Below are 18,182 nucleotides of genomic sequence, written 5' to 3'. Positions count from 1 at the left end.
TAGTACTTGGGTATCTCCAGTGCACTGTGTACCTAAAAAGGGAGGCATAACTGTGATCAAAAACGACAAAAATGAGTTAATCCCAACTAGAACCATCACAGGACATAGGATGTGTATAGATTATAGGAAGTTGAATGCTGTATCTAGGAAAGATCATTTTCCTCTGCCTTTCATTGATCAAATGTTGGAAAGACTAGCTAGTCATCCCTATTATTGTTTCCTTGATGGGTATAGTGGATTCTTCCAAATCCCTATTCACCCAAATGATCAGGAAAAGACAACCTTTACTTGTCCCTATGGCACTTTTGCCTACAGACGCATGCCATTTGGTTTGTGCAATGCTCCTGCCACCTTTCAGAGGTGCATGACTTCAATTTTCTCGGATTTAATTGAGGAGTCAGTGGAAGTGTTTATGGACGACTTCTCTGTATACGGTTCCACTTTCTCCTCCTGTTTGTTAAATTTGTGCAGGGTATTGATGCGATGTGAGGAGACGAACCTGGTGCTGAACTGGGAGAAGTGCCATTTCTTGGTTGAAGAAGGGATCGTTCTGGGACACAAGATTTCCGAAATNGAATTTGATGCAGCATGTTTGGAAGCCTTCAGCAAGATCAAGGAAGCCTTGGTTTCAGCACCCATAGTGCAAGCTCCGAACTGGGATCATCCTTTTGAGATCATGTGTGATGCTTCAGACTTCGCAGTTGGAGCAGTTCTCGGACAGCGTATTGACAAGAAGCTTCATGTCATCTACTACGTGAGTCGCACCTTGGACGAGACTCAGGGAAGGTATGCTACCAAAGAGAAAGAACTCCTAGCAGTTGTGTTTGCATTCGAGAAATTCAGGAGTTATCTTGTGGGTTCGAAAGTCATAGTGTATACCGACCATGCTGCTCTGAGACACATCTACTCGAAGAAGGATACCAAACCGAGACTGTTGAGATGGATCCTGCTTCTTCAGGAGTTTGACATGGAGATAGTTGACAAGAAAGGAATAGAAAATGGAGTTGCAGACCACTTGTCAAGGATGAGGATTGAAGATGTTGTTCCAATAGATGACTCAATGCCTGAGGAACAACTTCTGGTCGCCCAGATTTGTGAGCGGATGCATGACACCGGGGTTGAGAACCTAAAAATCAACTGTATGGCAATTACTTTGGATATTGCACCATGGTATGCTGATTTAGTGAATTACAAGGTCTGTGGAGAAGTTCCTGATGACATGGATCCTTACAGGAAGAAGAAGTTTTTCAGAGAGGTCAACCACTACTTCTGGGATGAACCCTATCTGTACAAGAGAGGTTCTGACGGCCTGTTCAGAAGATGCATAGCAGAGGGGGAATTGAAGGGAGTGCTTGAGCACTGTCACGGTTCCACCTATGGAGGTCACTTCGCCACGTTCAAGACAGCTCAGAAGGTTCTTCAAGCAGGTCTCTGGTGGCCAACCTTGTTCATGGATGCTCACAGTTTCATCACCAAGTGTGATGCTTGTCAAAGAATGGGCAACATCACAAGGAGGAACGAGATGCCCTAGAATCTGATCCTGGAAGTAGAGATATTTGATGTTTGGGGGATAGACTTCATGGGACCATTCAACCCCCATCTAATGGGAATGTCTATATTTTGGTGGCAGTTGATTACGTTTCTAAGTGGGTCGAAGCCATAGCCAGCCCTACCAATGATCACAAGGTTGTTCTGAAGCTGTTCAAGAGTATAATTTTTCCAAGGTATGGGATACCCAGAGCAGTGATCAGTGATGGTGGAACTCACTTCGTCAACAAGGTGTTTGAGAGTATGCTGAGAAAGTATGGGGTCAAGCACAAGGTGTCTACTGCGTATCACCCTCAGACCAACAGACAGGTTGAAGTCTCGAATAAGCAAATAAAGGGGATCTTGTCAAGAATTGTTGGGGTTTCGAAGAAAGATTGGTCTGTCAAGTTGGACGAGACTCTCTGGGCGTACAGAACAGCATTCAAAACGCCAATAGGCAGAACACCATTTCAGTTGATATATGGTAAAACATGTCATCTCCCTGTGGAGGTTGAGTATAAGGCGCTTTGGGCAATCAAGTTGCTGAACTTGGATATTGATACGGCTCAAGCTAAGAGGTCTCTGGACATCCACGAGTTGGAAGAAATCAGACTTGAGGCCTATGAGAGCTCAAAGATTTACAAAGAAAGAACCAAGAATTTTCATGATAAGAAAATTATTGTCAAGGAGCTCAAGGCTGGAGATCAGGTTTTGCTTTTCAATTCCAAACTTAAGTTATTTCCTAGAAAGCTTAAGTCTAGGTGTTCTTGACCTTTTGACGTCAAGGAAGTTCTGCTATTCGGAGCCATCACTCTTCTGAACAAGGATGGTAGTGAATTCACTGTAAATGGTCAGAGAGTCAAGAAATATTTACCTGATCAAGTCCGACCAGAAGGGTCTTCTGTGCTCCTCTATGAACCCCCAAAAGCCTAAAAAGCTGAAAAGTCAAGCTAGTGACTTTAAACAAGCTCACTTGGGAGGAAGTCCCAAAGGTATCACTGTAAAAAAAAAATTTTTTAGGATCCTTGTGTTTTTAATTTTTGTTTTTGGTTTTTTTGTGTTCAAGAATCTACATAAAGGAATCTAAGCAACATAAAAAAATGCAGTCAAAAGAGTGAGTTTGTAGTAAAGCCGGGTATATTGAGTTTTACAGAAGAGATTGAGGATAATAAATATAAGAGAGAAGCATAGTCAAAAAGAGGGTGTCGGATTCAAGGGGAACAGAAGAAAATAAAAAGAGGGAATCTTTATTACAGCCCACCCCTTACTTTTTCTCACTCACCCACGTGAGTTTTCAACTCTCCTATCAACTCACCCCATCTCTCTTGCTCCCTTTCACCAAACATTTCATCTTTATGTCTCATCTCCCATCACCCCACTTGCCACGCTCTCTCTCTCTACTTAATAAACCTTTCCCTCAATCTTCACTCCCACCAACCAAACAAGCTTTCATCTCCACACTTCACTTTCGCTGACCAAAAAAATCCAGTTCACTCGACTTACTTCGACGAACCTTCAACACATTCCATTTGACCTTCACCACTACTCCACTCGATCGAACCTGCCGTGAAGCCCCCCCTCTCGCAGCTCGACTCGACCGGATCTCACTGTCATCTCATCATCATTGAGAAGTTCTCATTTAAGCTTCAGCTCAAGCAAGTTGTTCACCGTCTCTCTCGATCCACCCTCACGGTCCACCATCAGGCCAAACTCGACTCGATCGACCGTCCTGAGTAAGCTCCATAACACAAAAACTGTAACTCGACCGACATCCCTAGAAGCATTGCCGTGTCGATCCTCTCACATGAACAAACAAGATCCGACTCGATCGACGACGACTTAGAGCTGCTCCCGGAACCAACATTCTCTCCGACTCGATCCACCGTCCTAGAGCACCCGCTAAAACAGCCTCTTTATTCCGCTTGATCAAAAAACAAGGTTCCGACTCGACCAACGGTACTGCTTGCCGTTCTTACGACTCGATCCAGTATCACCACACCCCCATTCACGCTCTGCTGACACGCTCGAGTCACACCATTCATCAAAGTTCCTTTCGTTTGTCATCGTCATCACCACACAAAGTCACACGACCAGAGCTGCAATAGGTTTGACTCAGTCTAAGGCTGCTGTTCTTCAAGCAACTTTACCAGAATACTCCCAGATACCACCGTTTCACTCAACTCGATCCGTCCCCTGCGTGCTCCAACTCGATCAAAAACGACGAACGTCTCTTGACCTGCTTGACTCGATCTACCGATGTTGTTATTCACACGTCTTCACGCCCGCCACTCGATAGACGTTGCTTGCTTCTTCTCAACGACACCACTCGCCTTCTCCAACTCGATCAACGCTCGACTTGCCAAACACTAACACTTCAAACCCGACTCAATCGACCGTCCCAGAGCTGCCTTTCGAGATGCCCTTCTTCGATCCGTTGCGTTTGACAACTTCTAATACCATCCGCATTTCACCTAAACACGTCTTCTCTCTTAGCTCTCTCCTTGATTTTGCATTTGGTAAAATTGTTTGGTCACTAACCTACTAATCTTTGATTTTGAGTTTGAATTGTCTCAGCTTTACTATGTCTGGCAATTTTTGGGATGAGATGTATGAGAAGTATGGTTGTCAGGTCCCAGGACGTGCTGTTACTTCTACGCCGCCTACGGAAGGCGCTGAGTCAAGCAGAGCAGTAAAACGATCTAGTAAGGACAAAGCTCGTGGGAAAAAGCCAGTGAAACAGAGGGATGAAGGTAGCGATTATGAGATGGAGCAGGCTCGTGAGAGTGCATCATCAAGGAAATCTGTCAAGAAGAAGTCTAAATCAAAGCTGTCTGCCAAGGAATACTATGATTTGTTTCAGCAACATGAGTTTATGGGAACAAGATACCCCCACAGTCAAACCATGATGGACCTTGGTATTGCAGCGGATGTAGAATATCTTTTCGACCAATGCAACCTTAGCAAGCTTATGAACACGCCAAAGAAAGCTTACAGAGAGGAAACCATCCAGCTTTTAAGCTCCTTGCAAGTTCACATGTTCGCGGATGCGCCTGAGATGGAGTCAGATGGCAGTTTAGGCTATTTCACGTTTATGACACATGGTTGGACGTACAGCCTTACTGTGAAGCAGCTTGAGAAAGTTTTTGGATTCACTAGTGGGACAGGCACTGCAGCGGAAATCGACAAGGAAGAGGCGTCGTCATTATGGGCTTCGATTAGCACTGAGCAGCGCTTCAGTGCCTCAAGGTCGAAAGGAACGCTAATAAGAAGTCTAGTGTTGAGATACTTCCACAGGGCTATTTCGAACGTTTTCTACGCAAAGGAATTCACTGGCCTTGTCACCAAGGCAGAGCTTGACATGTTGGATTTGGCACTCAAGGACCTGCTAAAAAGACTACAGAAGGTGTTATGCTTAGAGGCAACGCTTCAGACACATCGTTCGCCTTCTTCCTGTTGAACCATCTGCTGACTTACAAGACATGGGTGGTGAGACTGAACAACACTCATTCACCCGGAATTATGTGTATGGGAGGGGTTGTAACATGGATTTTAGAAGCAGCAGGCATCCCTCTCCCTTCGGACTCGTTGCCGCCATGCTGGATGGATATGTACCACCTGAAACAGATTCACACTTTAGACTAGGAAAACAAGCGTGGAAAGTTTGTCTACGAATTCGTTCACCCAGAGGTTGAAGAAGCAAGGATCCTTCTCCCTTGTGCGAGTCTAACAACGATCCTAAATGGNGCCTTGTCACCAAGGCAGAGCTTGACATGTTGGATTTGGCACTCAAGGACCTGCTAAAAAAGACTACAGAAGGTGTTATGCTTAGAGGCGACGCTTCCGACACATCGTTCGCCTTCTTCCTGTTGAACCATCTACTGACTTACAAGACATGGGTGGTGAGACTGAACAACACTCATTCACCTGGAATTATGTGTATGGGAGGGGTTGTAACATGGATTTTAGAAGCAGCAGGCGTCCCTCTCCCTTCAGACTCGTTTCCGCCGCGCTGGATGGATATGTACCACCTGAAACAGATTCATACTTTAGACTGGGAAAACAAGCGTGGAAAGTTTGTCTACAAATTCGTTCACCCAGAGGTTGGAGAAGCAAGGATCCTTCTCCCTTGTGCGAGTCTAACAACGATCCTAAATGGTGAAAACATTGAGTTTATCCCTGATAGAAGCGTTTTGTATGTTGAGGAAGAGGATCAGAGAATGGAGATCTCAGCAGAAGAAGACAACCCGATGGAGGAGGATTCAGAAGACTATCGCCCTGAGAGGTATCACTTTGACGAGTACAAAGCACCGAGACTAGGAAAGGGTGTTAGGGAGGCTCATGATCGTCTAAACAAGCTTCAGGATTGGGGCAAGGCACGGGACAAGTTGCTCAGTGGTTTCAAGAGGATGTTCATGAATTTCATGAGTTAATTCAGTTGTTCGACATCCACTGCCGCTATCCCAATGTCTTTNCTGATTCCCATCTTTGGAACAGTTTCCCGCACCCTTAACCAATCGTTCTATCAAGCCAATTGTATTCTTGAGTGTGAANGGGACGCTTGTCTACACGTCTCGAGCCAACTCGCCGAGCACAACCATCTCCAGCACGCCGGTCTGCTTACACACTACAAACGCAGAAACCCTCTCCANTGTTAGGTTCTAGCCGACAAGAGTAGGATCCTGTGTAGTTCTAGTTCGCACTATCCGGACTAGTAGGACTAGGTGAGAACTTGATTTTGGGTTTTGANGAGCCCCGGGAGAGAGCGAGGAAGTCGTTGAAGAAAGCCAAGAAGGGACCTTCATCAAGTCGTCCAGCCGAGCATCACCAAGGCGGTCCTTCTGAGCACTTACCTGCACCAGTGGTTGAGCAGCAGTATGAGCCTCACGGTGACCTTCAGCATACAGAGGATGTTGTGATATTATCAGAGCATGGTGAATCTCGCGTCGAAGACATGCAGTGCGACGGACAAGAGAGCGTTCATCCAAACACACAAGCGATTGATGAGCAAGTCGACCAACCAGCTGAGGCCACTCCTGATGACCCTGAACAAGGCGAAGGACAAAGTCAGTACCACGCTCCTCCTTGGGCGAGCACCAACTCCTTCTTCTACTACTGAGGTACTCCAACATTTCCTTTGTACATATCATTTCATTCCTGCATTATTTCTGTTGTGATTCTTAAATTCTCCTGCAAATTTTTCTTACACAGGAGACTGTGTAATTTAAGTTTGGGGGAGGGTTTGAGATGATGTATCTGATGATATTTTCTGTGATTCTTGTTTCAAATTTTTGCATCATATCATGTTTGAGTCCGCATTCATCTATTTGCATAAAAAAGCCATAAAAATTTGAAAAATTTCGAAAATTTCCACAAAAACAGAGTGTTCATGTAGTTTGCATTTGCATATTTGGATTGAGTCTAGTGTTGTTCATTTAAGAATGTTGCATTTAGCATAGGGGTTGATGATGATTGTAACCTTGTTAACACGCTGAATTCAATAGGATAGGATCAAGGCCCTTGTTATTAGTTCTTTGATGCATGTTGATTGAACTTGAAATGTAAGACTGGACCAGGTTTTGAATTCTCAAAATTGCATTCTAGTCTTGATTGAAGCTTGTTTTGAATTGACATCATTCCCTATCTACCTGAACCTAATCCTGACTTGCAATTATCATGTTATGCATTGAAGTTGAACTCATGGATACCACATACATACTTGGATTATCTTTCTCCGTTTTACCACCCTTAATAATCCAAGTAGCTGATTCCCATCTTTGGAACAGTTTCCCGCACCCTTAACCAACCGTTCTTTCAAGCCAATTGTATTCTTGAGTGTGAGGCCTTTTCCGAGTTGAGCTTGTTAGAAAGTGTTAGGTTCTAGCCGACAAGAGTAGGATCCTGTGTAGTTCTAGTTCGCGCTATCCGGACTAGTAGGACTAGGTGAGAACTCGATTTTGGGTTTTGGGATTGGATTTGTTCTGAAAAGAGAAAGAAAAAAAAGGTAAAGAGTCTTTAGGAGGGGGAATGTGTTTTCAAGGTTTACAAGTCTAGTAAAGGATGTTGGTTGTGCAATGTAAAAGAGTTATTGGTTCTGGGCATAGAAAGAAAAGTTTAGACAAGGAAGAGAAAGCAAAACGCTTAAGAAGTCTAGAATTCTAAGAAGAAAAGAAAGAGAACCATAGTGATAAAAAAGTTTCCCATCCGCTAGATTGAAATGAAGTAACCTCCTCCTAAGGCTAAGTTAAAAGAATGAGAGCATGGGTTTTAGAAGAGATATCGACGAGGGGTAGAGATAGGACCAACTTCTGGGTTAGAAAGTTAGAGCTAAGTTTCCTTGGGACCTTTGGGTAGACGGGGTACTGCTCTTGTATGTATCAGTTGGTTTCAACCTTTAGCCTTCTCTTAAGCTCAACTCATTTTCGTGAGAGATCCCTGTTCTATATTGTTAAAACCACTTGCAAAGGAGACCATTTTTGTCTCCACCCCTTCACCCCAGCCAAATGAGTTTGATGACATTGCATAGCTTGATTCATGGTTCTTTGTTAATGAATGTTAAAGGGAATGATAGAAATGATGGCATGTGTAGACTAAGGTTCGGAATCGTTTCAGGTTGTGATGAGCTTGTCTAAAGTTTTTAAATAGAGTTCCTTCACCATGCATCATAGAACTAATAACAAGGACCTTGATTCTAACTACTCTATTCAGCATGTTTTAGGTTCTGAGACCCCATCTTCAAACCCCTCTTCCATACTTTGTTCTTGGTTGTTTGCTTGAGGGCAAGCAAAGAATAAGTTTGGGAGAGTTGATATGTATATACTTTACACCTTTTCATGATGCATTTGTCATTCATTTTGTTCTCTTAACTCATTGCTTTGTATTGTTTTTAGTCTCTTTTGCATAACATGCATATCTAGGTAGTCTTTGCATTTGTCTTGCACGCATCTTGCATTTTGGAGTTGTTTCAGGTGTTTTAGGAGGTGTCCAAACCATCAAATGCAAACAAGGATCAGGAGAGCAGTTAAGCGACTCGATCTACACTACCCAGCGATGCAAGCTTCCACGTCTTTGATCGAGTCGAGTGAAGATTTTACTTTGGGATTCAGCTTTCGACGTCTTCATCAAAGGTGTAGAGAATTGAGTCATCTTTCCAATGCATTTTAATTCAAACCAATCGAAGGCGTAGTTCATGAGTTATCTCTGTTTTAGTGGATGCATGTACGTTCAGAAATCCGACTCGACCCGCACGCAAAGGAGAGCTCCCACTCGATCGGATGTTAGCAGCGACTCGACCAAGACGTCCTAGGATGGCTCCTGAGCACCCTCAAGACGCGACGCGACCAAGACGTCCCAGGATGGCTCCTGAGCACCCTCAAGACGCGACTCGATCGACAGTTTCTTAGCACCCTCACGTCGCGACTCGATCGACAGTTTCTGAGCACCCTCACGTCGCGACTCGATCGACAGTTTTTGAGCACCCTCACGTTGCGACTCGATCGACAGTTTCTGAGCACCCTCACGTCGCGACTCGATCGACAATTTCTGAGCATCCTCAAGACGCGACTCGATCGACACTCTCACGATGCGACTCGATCGACACTCTCACGATGCGACTCTATCGACTGTCTTAAACTGACGTCCTGGTTATGTCCCGAAGACGCATCTGAGAAGGATTCCCGAACCGACGTTCTATATTGTCGTTTTATGTTTTAGAGATTCCCATGTTTTTCCTATAAATACATTTTGTTAAGTTTTGACTCGGTTATCTTAGCTTTTATCTCGTTTTTGTTCTTTCCCTTAAGGTTNTCTGACCAACTAGTGCCAGAGACTTACGTTCCTAGCCTAAGAGATTAGTTGTCTAGGATGTTTGTTGATGTGAATGAACTTGTTTTTCATGCCATGCTTGATCATGTTTCTCTAGCGAGAGCTAGGTTTGGAAGTGGTTGAGCTTGAGTAGCTTCTGTCAAGAGATTGGATTAGCTAAGAAGTGATGTGCATTGTTTAGGGATGGTTTGCTTGTGGCATGTTAAACACTTTATAGACTAGGATACTCCACCGACATCAATTACTCCCATCCTTAGGACCTCTTTCCTTCTGATATTTATTACATTCCTGAGACTGTTTTGTATCGTGCTTTTTAGTTCATGCTTAGACTCGTTTATGTTTTTATTCATTTTTGCTTCTTGTCATGCATTCCCGTTTCTAGTTCTGTGACTCATTCCCGTTTTTGTATTTTGACCGTTCTAGGACTGTTAGACAAACATTCTCTTTGAATTGTCTTAACTTGTGACTCCTTGATTGCATTTTAATTGTTAGTAAAGTTTCCCATTTGGATTGACACCTTAAGTACTACAACTGCATAAGGTTAATTGAGACCTGCTAGGACGCATAAAAAGCCTAGTATCAATTTGGCGCCGTTGCCATTTGGGATTCGTTTTGCTACATTTAAGATTTCAAGTTTTGCAAGATTAAGTTTCGTTACACTTATCATTCCGAGTAATGACTTGCTTTGGGTTTCTGCTTGCTTGTTTTGCATCTCAGGTACCTGTTGATTGCAACCTTGCATGCACACCAGATCAAGAGGGCATCAGAATCTCGTTCCTGTTATCGACGAAATCAATCGGTTGCAACGCCCACGACAAGCTCGTCAACCCAGTGATCATCCCGCACCAGTCACTATGGAACAACAGCATGAACCACATTAGGGACCGCGAAACATTGGTGTGGGGGACGCACCGAACACTCATACTCAGCGTGTTGGAATCGTCCCTCCCGCCGTTCCGAACTCATCCAAGGAAATAAGTTTCATNCTCTCACGATGCGACTCGATCGACACTCTCACGATGCGACTCTATCGACTGTCTTAAACTGACGTCCTGGTTATGTCCCGAAGACGCATCTNGGTTGCCTATGGAGGATCCACTCGACCACTTGGATGAGTTCGACCGTCTTTGTGNGACGCATCTGAGAAGGATTCCCGAACCGACGTTCTATATTGTCGTTTTATGTTTTAGAGATTCCCATGTTTTTCCTATAAATACATTTTGTTAAGTTTTGACTCGGTTATCTTAGCTTTTATCTCGTTTTTGTTCTTTCCCTTAAGGTTTACCCTAGCCACCTAAAACGCTTGACNCACTCAGAAGAGCTCAGAATCATTCTGTGAAGCATGGGAGCGTTTCAAGGGTTATCACAGCCAGTGCCCACACCATGGTTTCATNCTTGTTCATCTCATTTTTATCTATCTTAGGATGCTTGATTTAATGTTTTTTGAGTTTGTATCTTTGATGACNTCATTACTGAGTACTCTCTACCGTGGTGTCCTTCCCAAAATACGTATGCTGCTTGAAACCATTTACAATGATCTGAACGTCAAATTCGAAACTCTGAATTCGAAGATAAGGTACATGGAGGGCCAATCGGCTTCTACTTCTGCCCCAAAGCCTGGCCAATTCCCAGGTAAAGCTGTTCAGAACCCCAAGGAGTTCGCCAATGCCATCACGCTGAGAAGTGGGAAAACATTGCCTCCCAGGCAAGGAGTTCCAGACGTCACTGAGGACTGTGAGGAATTAGCTGGGGAGGATTTTGGTCAGGATGACGCTCAGATGGAGAACCCAGACAAAGCAGTCAAAGACCCAGTTGAACCAGTGACGCAGTCCGAACATGAAGCGGTTAAGGAGCCTGTTGTTTCTGAAGACAGACCTACGAGGTTCATCCCTCCACCGTACAAGCCTCGGAGATGGCTCGCAATGAGTTGACTGCGAGCTGACGAGCATAACCTCCTTGGTCAGACCAGAAGGACCGGCTGGGATCATGGGAGCCTGGTTCACCTCTTCACTGCCTACACGAGATGGTGTAGACTGAACGGCGCGCAAAGCGGAGGCCAAGGCGGCATCAACATCCCCGGCTCAAACTCTGCGAGGTTGCTGCGATTATTCCATGAGCTCGCAAAGAGACGGTTTCCTAACCATGGCACGTAAAGGGGTGGAAGTCGAAGACGAGCTCAAGATATCTAGTAAAACAACAATAATAAAGGGAGGTGACGTTCAAAACCGTTCTCTTCCTCTAGAAACTTATGGCCACGGGAACTCTGTTGATAAGGAAGGGGTCGTTACCTCTACGGACGGGAGAGTTGTCTGCGCCTTCGCTCCTGGCTTGTTCAGCAAGGTTCGGCGGGATTCGATGCACAACGGGAACAGTCGGGATCGGAGCAGGAACGTCTCGGGCTAGCGGGGCGTTAAGAGCTGCTATGATGCGAGCACGCGTGAATGAACTCCACCTAACCTCTCCTTCTCGTAACCTTGCTACTAATGCTCGGGTCGCCAAAGTTTGCGGGGGTTCTCCAGAATCTGCAAAAACAAAAAGGGGAAGGAAACGTTAGCTTGGAGACGTAAAACGCGGCAATCGTGGCAACAAATGATGACTACAAGTGACCAAGAGGTCAGTCTGACCAACACAAACAGCCCACTTGGTCGGGAGGCGAGCAAAATTAAAGTTTCCCACCGTCGCTGGAGTGACGCGGAAGTAGAAATACTTCTCCTCCACCGCTCATCCTTCCCGGGAAGCACTTGGATTATCTCGGGGCCACGGTGGCGGCATGTATAAAACGTCCCCGGAAAACTGGAGTTTTGCTTGATGAGATATAACCGGAGGACATCGTCCACACCGAGCTCGAGCCCAAGTTCACGACCTCTAACGTATACCCCCATGAAATGTGCGGGGAAACGCCATCCGGAGGCGTTGAAGGATCCTTAAGATAATCGTCGGGATGGGGAACACAAGCCCGCATCGCTCGAAGTACGTGGTGTACGCGCAACAGTATCTTGGAGGAACAGTTTCCGAGGAAAATGGATCGTCGGAGCGGAGCATCATCTCCACGTTCGGGGGAACCCCGTGTTTCTGACGAAGGTCGGTCAAGTGTTTGTCCGACGTAATTGGTGGGATGTGATTCCCCCATAGTTCGAGAGAAGCCATGATAACAAAATTAAAAAGGCAAAACAATTGAGAAATGAACCAAGCTAAGCAAAGAAAACGAGATAGCGAAGCTAGCAAACCTAAAGATCAAAGCTTAGAAATAACTGAGCAGAGGAGAGAAGAAAAGAAAATTACCTTGAAGTAGTGGATAAGTGCGCGGTTATGACGAGACGTGTGATTTATGACTTATAAGTCATGATGACGTCGGTTTTCGAAATCCCACGAATCTCTCTCCTCTAATCTGGGCCGTTCAAACCTTTCGGCTCCACCGTCGGATTTTAGGAGAGAGGGGTAATCATCAACGGAGATCTCGGAAGCCGAGATTCATTGTGTTTTCCCCGAGAAGGATCGCGAAACCAAAACGACATTGAAGATTCTTTGGATATCCGCCTTTCAACCTCTCTAAATTAGGTTAAAGGGCTGGGGTCGCTCAACACAGGCCCAATAGATAAAGCCCACTAAGACGCGGGTGTCAATCAGGCAGTTGGGCCTGGCAAAGGCCCAGGAAGAGAGCTCGGGCTCTAGGAGGACGAAGTCAACCAAAGAGGAGTTCGGGATTTTATGGTGATGATCGAGAGCGAGATCGCAGGAGGAGATTTCGCAGGAGTCTCGTTAAGAATTTAGTTTAAATAACCAGCTTTTGTAAAGTGTTCCATACATGTAATTTTCTAACAATTCAATACACGAAATCAATACAAAAAATCCAATTCGCAGTTCTTCATTGTTCTTGTCGATTTGCACCGAAAGTCTGCCCAAATCCTGTTTCTTAATTTCTCTTTCTCAATTGTTGTTTCTAATTCCAACAAGGGTGAAACTTTACTTTTATATATATAATTTCATCTTACTTTGTATTCTAAATATTCAATATGAAAATAATTAAAAACAATTTTGACATCTCACTCTCTATCGTTGTGCCCAAATTTTAATGCCTCATCAGAGACAAATTTATATGGACTAATACAAACAGACTAACGATGGATCTCATACTTAATTTGATGATGTCTTATTGTCTCACAAATGGACCATTTAAATATATGTAGTCACAATTTGGCGGATATGTTTACATGTTTGTCAAAATGTTTGGAAAAAATTATAACAAAATTATGTTTAGGTAAACAATAATAAAATACGGTGTACAGTATTTTTTGAAGTTATAACTTATAATATGAAATGGGCAATTGTCATGGATACCATCATTTTTAGTTTTTGGGTCAAAAATACCACAAGGCCCAATAATTTCCATTTCTAACATTTCTAATTAAAACGTCTGACGAAAATACCCTCACATTCCTCAAACCCTCGTTCGCGTCTCCTCTCTCTTGAGACGAAAAGACTGATCATCGGACTCTCGTCGCCGGCATATCTCGCCGGCATATATCGCCATCTCGAGTTGCCGTTTCATCGAAATCGACTTCTTCTTCATCTCCTTCTGTCGCCTCATTCCAAAAAGGGTCTGATACGGTGGTTACTGGAGGCTCACCGCTTTATCGACCTATCTCCTCGCTGTATGTCGTCGCTGTTGTTCTTTTTGATCTAACCACCATTATCTCAACATATTTCGATTTGCGGTTCTTTTTTGCTATGTTTATGTGTGTTTAATTTTGATTTTTTTTAAACCTAAATCAATTAGATGCAAGTTTGATAGGGTTGTGTGATTATGTGTTTGATTTCGTGTAAATCGATAGGGTTAGTGATCAAAGCAATCGAATTTCAAATCAGATTATATTTCTTGACTTTATTTATGTCTAATTTTGATTTTCTTAAACCCTAAATCAATTCGATGGGAAATTAAGTTAGATTCTTGTGGGTTATAATTCAATTCTTGTTGTTTTTGAGTTTTTGTTGTAGATTATTTCAGTTTTCGGGTCTAAGATTATATTCAACAGTTACCTCACTAGATTAATCTAGATTAATTGTGATCTTTTGTTCCTATTTCACTTTGTTCTTATCTGTTTCCGTTTTGTGTAATAGGCTTCTCCTATATACTTGGGTGGAAGACAAGTATAGATTGAGGAAGGAAGTCCAAATCCAGAGCAAGTAAGTCTTCCTTTGAAGAAATTGTGTGATTTATGTGTGATATTATGTGTTTTGCAGCTTCCGGTAACCCTATTCATCTCATTAGTGATAAAGCAATTGAATTTTAAGTTGGTTTGTTGACAAGTTTACTCACATTCCCTCCATGGTTACTCCATTACTGCTTTCTCATATTTTTCGATCCCTTTAGCATAGTTAGGTTTGGTATACGGTTTCTAATTGCTAGAGTTTCAGTGATTACTGAATGCATATGAATCCGTTTAGTGAAAGCATAATTTAGTCAGATGGCTAGTTTTTTTAAAAAATTCATGAAAGCATCTATATAATTTAGGATCACTTTCCTGATATGATATGCGTTTCATCTTTACAGTCAGATGCTAGTTTTTTTAAAAATTCATGAAAGCATCTATATAATTTAGGATCACTTTCCTGATATGATATGCGTTTCATCTTTACAGTCAGATGCTAGTTTTTTTTAAAGTTCATGAAAGCATCTATATAATTTAGGATCACTTTCCTGATATGATATGCGTTTCTTCTCTTTCTTTTATATGTTGCAGGATATGGGTGATTCTTTCCCTATAGATATAAAGCTTCCTGAACTTTGTTTCAACATTGGAGAGGAACCAAGATCAGATGTGAAGATAAACCAGTTTCCAAACTACGATGCTGTCATACAAGTAAAAAGCATCCTCTCAGTTGCGGAGTATGAGAGGATCAAGAATTCGTTCCTGGGACCTATTTTGAAGGTTATCAACAGAGGACTGATGATGTCTGGGAAGATGGTGCACTATTTTCTGAGCAGGAGTTTAAAGGTATCAAAGGATAATGAACTATGGATGCATTTTGGAGGACAACCAATGAGATTCTCAATAAGAGAATTTCATATGGTCACTGGATTGAAATGCACTGAATGGGGAGCTAATGAAGATCAACGGCAGAATCGCTATGACTGGGCTAACACTGAAGATGCTCACACATATGAAGATCTTTTGGATATTCTACAAGAAACTAATCCAGAGGCATCAGATGAAAGATTCTCTCTTGCGATGGTGATCCTTATCGAATGCAACTTCTTTCAGAGGTGCAAAGGTAACAAGCTTCCTGCAAAAAACCTTAAGAGAGCTCAGCATCTGGATGTCTTGGCTAATTATCCGTGGGGGAAAGATGCTTATAATATTCTAATTAAGTCAGTAAAGAAGAATGTCAAATTAAATCTGATGAAGCATAAATATGACTTACATGGATATCCGTTGGCACTGCACTTGTGGATTCTAGAGTCTGTTCCTATGTTAAAGTCATCTTTCAGCACATTGAGTGTAATTGAGCGACCATCAGCATATCTCTGTGAAAAATACACATGTACAGTTAATCCATCGATTGCTCAAGTGGAGAACATTGAAGCATCAAACCATGTAAGTTATTCTCTTTAATTTAGGACTAAATCGTTTTAAAATATTGAATCGTTTTCAAATATAATCACGATCGTAAGAAGAACTAATATCATTTTCAAATATTGATTGTGTGCAGCTCAAGGTTATTCACATATTACCATCGATACCCGATGATACAGAAGATACAGTCTTCTTGGAAGACACTCCTGATCAAGATTTGAGTATGTTAACAGATGTACTGAACAAGGGATACAAATTGACACTTGAAGACTGGAGAAAAAGAGCATTGGATGTTGGTGCAGTGATGGAAGATATTGCTAGGAATTCTTACCAGTTACGTAACAAGGAGACACTAAAGCCATCCTCTTCTGGAGAGTCACTAATGGAGAAGCTAGATAAACTTTACAACATGGTTACGGATGGGTTCAGAGATATCAATTGCCGGTTATCGAAAATAGAGGAGAGTCTGAGAAATTATAAACCTACCAATACAGACGATCAGGTAAAACATTTTTTTTTTATTTATCAACTTCCAGCTTCCTCTTTATCAACTGGTAACCGTTTTTGTTTTGTGTTGTAGGAGCAACACCAAGATAGTGGAATGTCTCCAGTTGCCAGTTCTCCAATCGCTGAACAAAGTACAGATAATGTGACTCAAGTTTCTGACTCTCAGATTCCTACGGAGGTAAGAATTTTTTTTCTTACTTGTAAATTAAATTTTAGGGAAAGTAGTCTTAATTCTGTACTAATGCTTCCTAAAAACGATTTGTATTTGCAGAGTGGTGATGGGATCCATCCGACTAACAATTCTCCCACTGAACAATATACATGTGACTTTCAGATTCCTACGGAGGTAAGAATTTTTTTTCTTACTTGTAAATTAAATTTTAGGGAAAGTAGTCTTAATTATGTACTAATGCTTCCTAAAAACGATTTGTATTTGCAGAGTGGTGATGGGATCCGTCCAACTAACAATTCTCCCACTGAACAATATACATCTGAGACTCAGATTCCTAAGGAGGTAAGAATCTGTTTCTTATTTGTTGTTTGAATATTAGGGAAAGTATTCATAATTATGCACTAAAGCTTCCTAAAAAACGAATTATATTTGCAGTGTGGTGATGGGATCCGACCATCTAACAGGTCTACCACTGAACAAAAAACAGTGCATGTGGCTCTGACTTCTGAGACTCAGATTACTAAGGAGGTAAGAATTGGTTTGGTATTTGTATTTTGAATGATAGGGAAAGTATTCTTAATCAATGTACTAAAAGCTTCTAATGTTTTTTTCAGCAATCATTGATTGACTGTGCACAGTTGCTGCAAGAAGTTGAAGTTAGGTGTGAGAACAAAGGGAGCAAAGGAATAGTGCGAGCAATTCATGATACAGGAATCAGTGTTTTAATGGACAAATCAAAGAAAGAAGAATTTTTTGGAAAAGAACAAATACTGTTTTTCCATAGAGAGAAAGAAGGTGAACTAAATCAGAAAGAGAAGGAAGGTGAACCAAATCCAGAAGTTTTAACTGTTGAGGTAAATGTAATGATTCTTAGAACTTTTTAAAAATATTATAACACATTATATTGACAAGTGAAATAGTTCATCTCTAGTTCTTTACTCCAAGCGAAAACCAAACAGAGAGGTTCACCCAAACCGAAAAGCTCGATTCAGAAGCTCAGATGACCCAGAAGCTTGATTCAAAAGCTCAGATGACCCAGAAGCTCGATTCAGAAGCTCAGATGACCCAGAAGCTCGATTCAGCTGTTGATGTATGTTTTATTATACAACTTTTTCCTGTTATTAATTTTGTAAGAAAGTCTTCTTAAGCTAAAAAAGGTTCTAAAACGTGTTTTGCTTGTAGGGCGATGAGGAGAACCTTCCTCAGGAAGGTGATGATGAACTGAACCTTCCTCAGGAAGGTGAGAACCTTCCTCAGGAAGGTGATGATGAAAAGAACCTTCCTCAGGAAGGTGATGATGAAGTGAACCTTCCTCAGGAAGGTGAGAATCTAAATGATGGTCTTGATGAAGAAGAAGATCATGTACCAGAAGGAGTGAGCCCAAATGATGGTGATGATGAAAAAGAAGACAAACAGAATCCACAAGATGAAGGACCATCATTTGATCTTAAATGTTTTAGTTCACCTGAGGTATGTCAATTTAATTCAGTTCTTGTTTGTTTTGTATATATCATTGCTGATTTTTGTAAAAAGTACAAAGAGGACATTCATAAACACGTTTCTTTGTTACATCTTGATTT

The 18,182-nt window shown here is 42.3% G+C and overlaps 1 protein-coding gene across 1 annotated transcript in view; it reads left to right on the top strand.

Annotated features, from left to right (window-relative positions):
- LOC104749281 overlaps positions 14,465-18,182 on the top strand; it is a 7,621-nt gene continuing 3,903 nt past the window's right edge. The window contains exons 1-10 of the mRNA XM_019230038.1: positions 14,465-14,532; positions 15,090-15,944; positions 16,060-16,425; positions 16,504-16,608; positions 16,702-16,776; positions 16,870-16,944; positions 17,038-17,130; positions 17,217-17,456; positions 17,534-17,692; positions 17,785-18,076. Of these exons, the coding sequence (XP_019085583.1) occupies positions 15,093-15,944; positions 16,060-16,425; positions 16,504-16,608; positions 16,702-16,776; positions 16,870-16,944; positions 17,038-17,130; positions 17,217-17,456; positions 17,534-17,692; positions 17,785-18,076 (2,257 nt within the window). The 5' untranslated portion in view covers positions 14,465-14,532; positions 15,090-15,092. The remainder of the gene's footprint in view (positions 14,533-15,089; positions 15,945-16,059; positions 16,426-16,503; positions 16,609-16,701; positions 16,777-16,869; positions 16,945-17,037; positions 17,131-17,216; positions 17,457-17,533; positions 17,693-17,784; positions 18,077-18,182) is intronic.

The sequence above is a fragment of the Camelina sativa genome, chromosome 2 (assembly GCF_000633955.1).
Source record: "Camelina sativa cultivar DH55 chromosome 2, Cs, whole genome shotgun sequence".
Classification (NCBI taxonomy): Eukaryota; Viridiplantae; Streptophyta; class Magnoliopsida; order Brassicales; family Brassicaceae; genus Camelina; species Camelina sativa.
The sequence above is the reverse complement of the archived record's forward strand: the minus strand, read 5'-3'. Positions and strand labels throughout refer to the sequence as shown.